The sequence below is a fragment of the Oncorhynchus mykiss genome, chromosome 25 (assembly GCF_013265735.2).
Source record: "Oncorhynchus mykiss isolate Arlee chromosome 25, USDA_OmykA_1.1, whole genome shotgun sequence".
Lineage (NCBI taxonomy): Eukaryota > Metazoa > Chordata > Actinopteri > Salmoniformes > Salmonidae > Oncorhynchus > Oncorhynchus mykiss.
Window position 1 is genome coordinate 13,287,584 of NC_048589.1, and position 11,608 is coordinate 13,299,191.

At 40.9% G+C, this 11,608-nt stretch overlaps 1 protein-coding gene across 1 annotated transcript in view; it reads right to left on the reverse strand.

The window, feature by feature from the left end:
• LOC110505377 overlaps nucleotides 1-10,872 on the reverse strand; it is a 51,627-nt gene extending 40,755 nt beyond the window's left edge. Inside the window, exon 1 of the mRNA XM_021584555.2 lies at nucleotides 10,268-10,872. Within this exon, the coding sequence (XP_021440230.2) occupies nucleotides 10,268-10,611 (344 nt within the window). The 5' untranslated portion in view covers nucleotides 10,612-10,872. The remainder of the gene's footprint in view (nucleotides 1-10,267) is intronic.
• Nucleotides 10,873-11,608: the final 736 nt, after the last annotated feature.

Sequence of the window (11,608 nt, forward strand, 5' to 3'; positions counted from 1 at the left end):
ACATCACTGATAGATGGATACGTGTAAGGAGATTTTACGCTAGGCTACCAACCAAGTTATTTCAGATAAGTGAATATTTCTTTATTGATCATTGATCTAATAGATCAATATTTAGATCAATGATTATTTCAAGAAAGGGAGAATCCATCCAGTCTGAAGTTGCCAGGGGAAACTTGGTGTGTGTGTGTGTGTGTGCATGTGCAGCAACGCCTGTTTAAACAAGTGTGTTAGATCATTAGATTGATGACCATTTGTTTGTTTTGCCTCTATGTTTTACCCCTCCCCCCCATACACACAGCTGCATACACACACAACCCATCTCTACCTATGTAACTACACATACTCAAAATACCTCATCCAAGTCCGTGTGGTTCCTCCTTCTGAAAAGACCAGGGTTGGGGAGTAATGGATTACAAAAAAAACGGTACCTGTAATTCGTTATGTTACCAGCAAAAATATGGTCATCAGATTACAGATACTTTTGAAAAACTAGATGATTACTTTGAGGATTACTTTAAAATTCAGAAAGGATGTTTGCAAAAAAAAAACTTTGACACTTAAGTTTGTGACACCTGAGCGAGTCTGACCACAAGTCAGAGACCACTATGACGACACACCAAATGTGTTTGATGGGTCGCGGGAAAAGAGCAGGAATAGGCTTTTGTAGGCTACAGTCCAAGCTATGTCTTCCAATGGTGTGACTGCTGTCGGCATCCAAAGATTATCCAACTTGAACAAACGCTTGGAGGTAAGGATGACAGCAGTGTAGTCTACGGCGATACGGATAACACTTATTATTTATATCATAGCGCATTGATGTGAATCCCACTGCTGATCTCTCATTTAGCTATTTGAGCTTTACAGATTGTGGTTGTTGTGGATGGCTGTTGACAAATCTGAATGTGTATTTGAACCCAATAATGGTTGAATTCAAGAAGTTTAAGATGCCTATCAATCACTGCTTTTGAAACTAGTAGACAGCCGGTGGGTGAAAAATGTGCTTGTGCAACAGCTGCATGGTGCGGATCCAAGCCTATGGAATAAAAGTTGGGCTTTAATTGCTCAATCTAATTCATGCTGATACAAGAAAAAAATCCATAGGCGTAATGGACACATGCTCAAACTTGCACACTTTTGATAAACTTAAAGGGGCAATAAGTAGCTGCTACTCCCATTTTTGGATTTATAAATGGTATAATGTATATGCATTGATTCTTGAAGAATAAAACGTATAAATGCCTCATGAGTTTAGCTCAACTGTCGCACTTCATGAGAATCTAAAATATAGGCTTGTTTTAATCCAATGTTTGCAAACATTGTAAATGTAACAAACACGGTATCATTGTTATATCATTGTTACATCATGGATATCATTGTTGTTATCATGGATAACAGTCCTTGCATCCATAGCTCTGTCTATTAATCTGAGAATGGTTATATGGTTACAGGCCCATTCCTCAGCTTTTTTCCCAAAACAGAGGCGGGGCGACCATTTTTTAAATTGTTTTATCTGTGGATTTGCCCTTTAAAACAGCTGTATATTATCAAGATATCAAAGTGTCACCGACAAAAAAGTAAACAACCGGCCTACAGCAAATGCAGCATATGGCATTCATTTTGTAAATAGCACTTTTCAGTAGTTCTCAAAGCATGCCATTCCATGAGCGCAGCATTTATTTTTCAACTCGAATCAGTCCTCCATGACAACAAAATCAGAAACAACAGAGCAGGGCTGGCTAAGAAGGCCTTAGTTTTGGGGTCATGCTCAGGTAAAACAATTTGGCTAATCTATACTTCCATATTTCCAAGTCCTAGTCTTGAAGATCAAGGAGTATAACATTTATTGGAATGACTGGAATTCTGATAGACTTTGGTTTTTAATGTAAAGATATAATAATATGATTATATGTAGTAGAAAGCGATGTGTTAGAAGAAGCCTACATAACCAACCCATAAAGTAAAATGTAACATCCATGTGACCAGCTATGTAAACTTTAACATTGATTTATCCTGCAATTGATGTCATTCAATTGGTAACATACATTTTTGTCTTCTTCTAATGCCTCTTAACGGGAAAGTAATCTAAAAGTAACAGAATGTAATCAGATTACGTTACTGAGTTCTGGTAATCCAAAGTTACGCTACTGATTACATAAATCAAATGTCTCTTCACTTGGCCCTAATACGCTTCCGTACATGAAAAATATAAAGTAATACAACCTTTTACTTTGGATGACGATTGATGGGGTAAAACATGTGTACTAAGCTGAATTTAATTGACCATTGAAAAGCAAAGCCTTGATTCATTGTCTCAAAATCAAGAGTTGGCCTTGACGAGATACAACAACACAACCTACAAAACACCCATCAGTGTTAGTAAAAAAACTGTAGGCTTCGTCCGGCCTTGTCGGCACTGTGATTGTGTCAGTGATTATGTGTTGGGGATGGAGTGAGGCCTAAAGCATCCATTTTACCTGGAGGTGTAGAGAGACATTTGTCAACATAGAGAAGTGTAGGGAGGGACCAACATACTGACACAGAGGGATAGTTGTGATATGGTAACTGACCTTGCCATGACGACTCAGTCATTGGGTTTAAATGGCTGTTAACCTTTTAGATTCTGTATGTATTTTTAAGTAAAGCACAAAGGAACTAGGCAAACAACACATTTAATTCAGGTGAGCAAATTCGATAGGATCTCGCAACCTTGGTTCCGGTTCATGCCATGCACATTCTATTTCATTGCAGACAAGTTTTTAAGGTTTCTAGTTTTCTAGACTCCAGAACCAGTTAGCCATGACAGTTAAATTCCAAACACATCTCCCAACCCTTTGGAAAGCTTTGGGCGATATGCTTTACACATCTTGAGCTCATGGAGACTGTCCCACTGTCCACTGTCCCACTTTCTCATTCCCACTCCTCGCAACTCCTCGTAACTCCTCCCTCTCACTCACTCACTCCCTCCCACCCATCCCTCACTCCAAACTCACCCCTTCCTCATTCCATCCCTCTTTTTGCTCCCTCTCTCCGACCTCACCCTCTACTCTGTCTCTACCTGCAGGGCCCTGTCTGATACTCTCTCTTAATCCACTCAAACTCACACAAGCGCTCAATATGAGAATGGTCAATACCTAGGATAGCACAGATAAGACTCCCCTCAACCTTTGCCATGACCGATCAGAGTTTATAATTGTACTTTTTTATGCTTTTGACAACAGTCCTTCATGCTCTCCACTGACAGGCCTTGTGCCATATGTAAGAGTTTTACAGAACCTCCCCCTGGGAGTGAAGAAGGGCCAACACCGGTTTAGGAATCCAGACAGCAATACTGTCTGTCAGTAGGGGATGATGTCAAAAGGGCTGATATGGACAGAATGGTGAATCAATGTCTTATCTAATGGTCCTAAAGTAGGGAACTATTTGTAAAAGCTTTGCTTGCTAAGTGCATTCCACTGGAGTGACTCTGATGATCTAGAGAACACGGAACAGGTAGTGAAATCAATTATGTCACATCGGAGAAGATTTATACAGATTTATCTGGTAAAGAACAGTAATATGAATCATCGAGCAAGGAATGTTTAAATGAGAGAAAAATGGATCGGACCTAGAGCAATCGAGTATGTCTATACAGAGAGGACGATAAATGCATTTCGCTACACTACAAGCATTTCGCTACACTCGCATTAACATCTGCTAACCATGTGTATGTGACAAATAAATGAGACATTTGATTTGATTTGGTTCATCTACATATTCCGTTCTATGATTGAAACGTGTCAGCTGATGAGCTTCGTGACTGTGTCTGCGTGGTGCGTCTCGCCACAATATTACCAGTCAATCATTATGGCATCTTTCCTTTCGCTTTTACGAGAAGTTTCATACACACACTCTCCCCGGGCGAGCTGGGATCAAAGGGAAAGCAGGGAGCCGGTTACAGACCACGAATAGACTGACTCTGCAGCATTTGGCAGTAAGGCTACATCTGTTTATTGTTCTGAGTTCCCATGGCAAACTCCATCAACAGAAATGCAAATAACCCTTTACTACAGATACTGTATGTGTCTGCTTCTACAGGAGACAACTGATTTCATACACTCTTGTACCTGAAACTGCCACATTCCCACAAAACCAATAAACAATAACATCAAAACAGCCAAACTCATAACGAATGAATATATTAATCATATTATCACAGTCTTAACAATGGAAATCTCCTACAGGTAGAATAACACAACAACATTAACTTCAGGGAATTAAACTGGAATGTATCTCCTAGGAAATCTCCAGCAAATACGCAAAACAAAGGTAGTTGAAACCTTGGCAAACATAAACCGGTAGGCCAATTGTACTATGGCCAATGGCCATGTATAGCTAGTTGTCCAGGGGCACAGCTTACTCTTTGCTTAAAACAACTACCCTTTCAGTAGTAGATAATGAAGACACCAGACAAAGACGACCGGTATACACACACCCATAGAAGATCATTTGGGGATTTGAGAGCAGACTACTTTAACCATCCATAGGAAACAACGATATTAGTGTCACAAAGAGGACCATCCTTCCAGTTGTTACAGTACAAACCCATTGTAAATGAGTCATAACCCATACCATAACCTTGCGCGTGTTAATCAGGAGCACAGGTAGGCCTATAAGCTACAGCGTAGGAGTGTAGGAGCAATCCTACAGTGTGAAGGGAAACCAGAGGTGTTGTGTTAGAATCCACTTCTCATTTATCATACAACCTGCTTGGCCCTGTCTACACCCTCCCCCAGGCACTCACCACAACCTGGCTGTTACGCATCATACTGGAGATCCTGTCAGTACAGAGCCTAGTAAGATTATAGAGCAGTAGGACGCTCAACGATACTGATAGAGACTTGTCTGTGAGGCTCACAGCCAAGGTTCCCTCGAAGCTGAGCAGATGCGTGGGAGCACAGCTCCCCAGGGACTGCTGTGCAGAAGAAAGATCAGCCCCGGCAGATAAGCACCAGATTGAACTTTCTAGAGTTTTCCCCCTTAGCTAACACCATTAAGGTTTTCTCTTTACTGTGGGAATTGTGATCGAATCAACGCAATATTAGCCACTTTCAACGCAACATCCCGCTGCGAGAGATGTGGTTGCAGGCAGAACACATCGGAGTAGGATTCTATTGCATTCACAGGCAGGACTCAGTCCTGTTCTCTACACAGACCGTTGCGCCATAACAGCAGTAGGCCTATGCAAATAGACCATTGCCATAATGCATCTGTGCCATTCACTTTGAAAAAGGCTGTGTTTACAGCATGAGCGGTCGTGAGTAAATGCGCTTGTTTTGAGACCAAAGCGAGAGCTGCATGTAGCCACGTGTGCACATTTGCTCATATCCTTTGCTAGTTAAGAGAGTTTTTAGCCCAGTTATAGATCATTTGTAGTCAGCAATGGTGAAGGGAATGCTTCCTACAGGAGCACAAAACATGTGCATTTCTAGCCATTTTTTGAAAAACAAGTCAGGTAAAGAGCTTTTTTTTGTCTTAAAGGGGCAGTGTTGTATTTTGAGATAGGCTTGAATAAACTAAATAGCCAACAGCCAGAGGGTAGCATCATTTGTCTGATTCTCTGTTATAATGGTATGGGAATAATAATCCGTTCTATTTTGTAAAGTGGTTTCTTGCATCAAACACAACAACATTTCCAGTCACCTCCTTGTCTAAAGGACAAGTGGATAAACAGGTTCATGTCAAGTCCTGCATGTTTTTTTTCTTCAAAAGTCTCATGGAATGTAGGCCTACATTTAACACCACACATTGGCTGCTACTGTAGGCTGAATGATAGAACAGCTCTTTCCATGTTATGGGATGCATTTTCTCCATTGTTTTTTGATGGTACTTTAGGCCACTCTGGTAGGCCTACATTATAATCATCCACAGTAGCCTACTTGACCACTGTCTGAAACTGTAACTTAAAGTGGATACAGCATCAGTGTTCACACTAAACGCACGCTGGAAGTTGCATAGAATATTCACAACGTTCGAGTTCGCGCTCAGAAGACCTGAAATTTGCTCAGTGCCAAAACAACTTCAGGGAACATCGCTCATTACCAGAAGCTTTGATATAATGCCACTGTGTCAGTGAAGCAAGCATGCTGGGGGAGCATGTTACGTCTGTCCAGAACTTCAACTGGGATACACAGTGCAGTACTGGTCCAATTCCAATTAGCCGCAGGCTTGGAAATTTAAAAGACAGGGACATAAACAAGATGCCGTAACTCAAAACTCACAAAGCGCAGAAAGAAAGCAACTGCACCACAATCAGAGTGTCCCCTTTCTGTCACAAGACACGATTTACAGTACATTACTGAAAGCAATCCATCAGTTCTATAGTATGATAAGCAGACCACTTATCTAAGCTGTAAGGCTGTGAATGTTTGGTCAAACTGTGCAAACGGACTATATGTGTCATATCTAAAATGGATACATCCCTTCCCACTATTCAATATTATGAGTGTGTGGCACTCTGTTTTGGATTGGTGTTCGGTCGTATAATTCCAGTAAGGGTGGGCAGAAAAATGAAAGGGTGCTTGTTTTGTTGAAGAAATGATAGTGGAACCACTGAAGGGCATGGATTATTAAGTTAATGATGCTAACATTTGGGTGGATGCATGAGGGCCTGTGGCACAGTGCACTTGTATAGTATGTGACATGTCTTTGGTAATCCAAAACCATTCAATTCAAGCATGCTGGAGCCACGAGCTATACCTTTCTGGCTTTCGGTCTGGCAACTGTGCTACAATCCAAAATCATTACATATCCCGTTCCTATAACTGCCTTGTATAGAATTTCAGCTGAAGACCATTCGAAACCTTGCATTGACAACTGTTTTGAGCCCAAGTGCCAAAGTGGAGAAAAACAATTGTGACACTTATACCTGATGATTGAGAATACAGAACAGTACTAGGGTGCTATAAATAGGTTTGTTTGTATAGGGGTGTTGTTGACAGAGTACGGTAGAAGGTTTAGGATTTTTAAAGCATATCTCTGAAAACATATCTGAACAAAGCTATGTTACTGTACGTAAACTGAATGGTCTGTGTTTCTTTGACCTACGATGAACAAACAAACACAGGACAAAACGTAAGTCCACCTGACAGTCTGTGATGACAGTCACAAACTGGTGATGTCACTGCGGCATTGCGATGAAAAGTTACAGCAGCTCTCCTCTAACCTCAAGAACAGATAGGATCTGTTAGTGTACATTTACAGGGACTCTGATAACGTCTTCTGTCTCAAATGTAATTTGCTGAACGAATGCGTGCGTGCCTGCGTTTGTGCGCGTGAGTCATATTCCTCCCTGTCTGGCCTGCAGGGATCACACATCACTGAGCTCAGGTTGATAGGATTGCACTGCATGGTCCTACGGGTGCAACAGGTTTCTGATCCACTATTCAAATATGATGTAAGGCTGGCCAGGCCACCTCCTCAGCCAAGTACATGATCCACACTACATCATCATCATCACACCAGGATTAGGTACTAGTCAAAGTTCAATGCTAAAACATCAATGCTAAAACATCAAACAACACTTTCTCTGAATTAACGCATGCACACTTGCCAGGCCAATTACACTGGATCGCACCACGTTCGTGAGAGTCCCACCATAAGGGTTTCTTATGTATCTGTCTGACAGTGGAACCCAGTTAGGTTATGGTTGACTGTCATCGTCTAGTAGGGAGAGTTGTTGGGGTGTGTTATGGAGTTTGGTTTATAATGGAAAACATGTGCAGTACACTTGCATAGCCATGAGGAGAGTCTATAGCTTTTTGAAAGTAATAGTATTTACACCACATAGTAACACAGACATCCAGGTTGCATAGATGCAAGTGTGACAGTGACTATCTGCTGTTCGTGTTCAATGGTCATTTCAATGATATACGGTACCCATTGATTTTTGAATATTATAAACTGGGTGGTTCGAGCCCTTGAATGCTGATTCCATGAAAGCTGTGGTATATCAGACCGTATACCACGGGTATGACAAAACATGTATTTGTACTGCTCTAATTACGTTTGTAACAAGTTAATAATAGCAATAAGGCTCCTCTGGGTATGTGATATATGGCCGATATACCACGGCTGAAGGCTGTGTCCAGGCACTCCACGTTGTGTCGGTCACACTTTACCCGAAAACATTACCGCCGCCTTAAGGATGGCATAATCATAAAATAACCGTCATGAACAATTAGCAGATGTCATGGCTGTTTAAGTCACGTGATAAACCATGTATGGCTTCAAAACACGTTGAGACACATTTCCTCAACCCCATCCAGGCTGCTAAAAATGACAGACTGGACACTTAAATCCACCCAAACCATTTAAGAGCAAACAAACAATAAAACACAGTTTAACACAGGGCTATCCAACCCTGTTCCTTGAGAGCTACTGTCTTCTAGGTTTTTCACTCCAACCCTAATCTAGCAGGATGGAGTGAATCTAACTGATTCTCATTAGCTGAAATAGCCAAACCTACAGGAGGATGGCTCTCCAGGAAGATGGTTGGATAACCCTGGATTAACATAAGCTTCCCATTTAAATGTTCACCTAATTTACCCCGTTACCCTTCTCACACCTTGTTATTGCCTTTCCCATTGTTATACTGCTGCTTGCTGGTAAATTCCCCATTACGTTGCACAGATGGAAGGATGTCGATCACGACCCAAACACCAGATCAAACTTGTCTCCCTTCGACAGTGACCAAAACCTGAGCAAGACCCGACTAGGTGAGCAGGAACTCGACACCTCACTAGTTTACCTATGCAAACTGCCACAAGGGAAAAGATACACTCTGCTTTGCGTTTAGAACGACATGAATACATCAAAAACGCATTCAGTCGACAAACACCTCAAGTGCAGTAATACATGTGAGACCATAATTGGAGGAATAGGTTTAACTTGAGAAACATATGTCAGGTCTAGTGGTGGTTTGTCACAGTATTAGCTATAGTGTTACCTGGAATACCATAGAGTTGTTATGTATTGTAGGCCTGACTGAAATACAGGATTAACTGGGACTGTAATCTATTATACTATAATATGCACATACAGTAAGTATTTGAGGAGCTCACTTTATCTTTATGAGAGTACAAATGGGAGAGTGCAGGTGGAGAATTAAACCCTAACTGCATATTACCTGGCCTGATCCCAGATATGCTTGTGCTATCTTGCCAACTCCTCATGACTCATTGTTTTGTGTGAAAATTAAGCAGTTGGCAAGAATTCACGCTTTATCAAGCGCATCATATCAGATAGGCCCATTTCTGTTGAAATCCAGTAGCCAATCCCAACAACATTGCTAACCAACGCAACACACACACACACACACACAAACACACACACACACACACACACACACACACACACACACACACACACACACACAATAGCTGTTGTAACACTGCAGATTATGATACATTTATACATTAAAGTAGCCAGTTCTTAAAATAATTGCACCCCATACAAGACAGTCAGTCAATAGAGGATCTGTGACAACTATACAGGGATTTAAAACATATTGTAAACTGGGTGGTTCGAGCCCTGATTGCTGATTGACTGACAGCTGTGGTATATCAGACCGTATACCAAAGGTATGATTAAACATTTATTTTTAATTACGTTGTTAACCAGTTTATAATAGCAATACGGCACCTCAGGGGTTTGTGGAATATGGCCATTTTACCACGGCTAGGGGCTGTATCCAGGCACTCTACGTTGCGTCGTGCTTGTGTCGTGCTTAAGAACAGCCCTTAGCCTTGGTATATTGGCCATATACTACACAATCTCAGGCCTTATTGATTAAATATATTCTTAATCACATCTCTTATTGCAAATAGCCTGTTTTTCAATAAAATCCCCTATTATTGAATATGGAGGTGAGCTTTAAGGCAAATAACCATACTGTTAAAATCAGTCAATTTGATTTGTTGCCAGAAGTATAACTCTGCCTGAGGTAGGCCTACCTGTATCATAGCCTAAATTGTGGCCTACATTTGAGCACCAAGCTGGCACTGACAGGTATCAATGCAGGTAGCACTGCAGGGTAAGATATGTCATCCATTCTGTCATAATGGCATGAAACATTGGGGTAAATTAGAATAGGTTTGCCTATCTATTTTATGTCTTGCCTTTAAGTGTGAGAGCTAGGCTACCTACATAAACAGTGTAGCCTGTTCAACAAATCAAGGTGATAATAGGCCTACCCCAGTCCCCACAAATTTTAATAAAGATTATAATTTACATGTTACTGCTGAAGCTGTCGAGCTCGTCGGCACCGGTGCAGAACAATGGGTCGTCGATGCTCCCTGAGTCCTTGGAGCGTTTCTTCTTGAGTTTAAAGGACAGGAACCGTTTCTTCTTCTTTTTCTCCTCGCTCGGCGGGCTTGTAGGTAGAATATCACCGGGAAAGGTCCCATCTTTGGGGCTGACAAGTCCGCGACTCGACCGTAAAGGGCTTGAAGGCTCTCCATCTACATATGAAGTTGCATCTATAAATGTATTCTTTCCTCCGTCCTTGTTTACTTTATCCAGTGACTTTGTTTTATGAAACAAATTATTTATTTTAAATGTTCCAGATTTACTCATGGTTGCCCGAAATTATGCTTTTCAATGAAATCGATAATACATTGAATTTAAAATATTATACAGAAATCGAAATAAGAAACACAAAAAAGTTGATTGAACCGATCCACGCAGACTATTTGCAAGCTATAGCAAGATTTTTTTTTAAACGCATGCCAAGTGGCCAAGAGCGCATTTGCAAATGCGCAGGGAGCGCAGGTGATTAAAGTCTGTCTCAGTGGAACTCCTAAATCTCTTAACTCCTTTACTGCGGAGTGTCATCTTCCGGTTTCGAAAAGGGTTCCAGCACACAGGTAGCCTTTCTTTTGTTCACTTTCAGAGCCACCGGCAATGATGTATAACCAATGATGTATATATACGTCATTGTATACAAAACCAAAAATAATTATGAGGATTCATTTTCGTACATGAATCACACATTGCTCAAGCAGAGCTATATCCACATATCTGACAATATTGCAAATAGTAGGCAAAACTTTTTTTGTCCAAAGCCTTTTGTCCTTTACTTGTAGGCCTATGCCAATACAATACCAAAATATTTCAGTTATAAAGGGTGTTTGATTTGGACAAGAAAAAAATTGTATACTTTGTCACATAAAAATGTAGGCTATGCTACATACTAAAATACACTCATTGCCCCTTTCCTTCCATATAATCAGTTAGCAGTCTAAAGCATACTTCACAACATTCATTTTACAACTAAAATCTACTGCACTTATCATAGCATCAATAAACTGGGCATAAACCTGCAGATGTAAGTCAAGTAGGCTAGGCTATCCAAACTGTGTCAAGAGGGCATTTTGTGGCATAATAGCCAAATTACTGGGCAAAACCTTTCTCAAGAGTTGCATTTTATGCATGTTGGCCCTCCCTGCTGGCCATATTTGGAATGTTCAAGATCAAATTGATATATTTATTCACATGGTAGAATACAATTGAGATCTGGAAGAACCAGAGGGAGGACCAGTTTCTCATCCACACGAACTACAATGGCATGAAA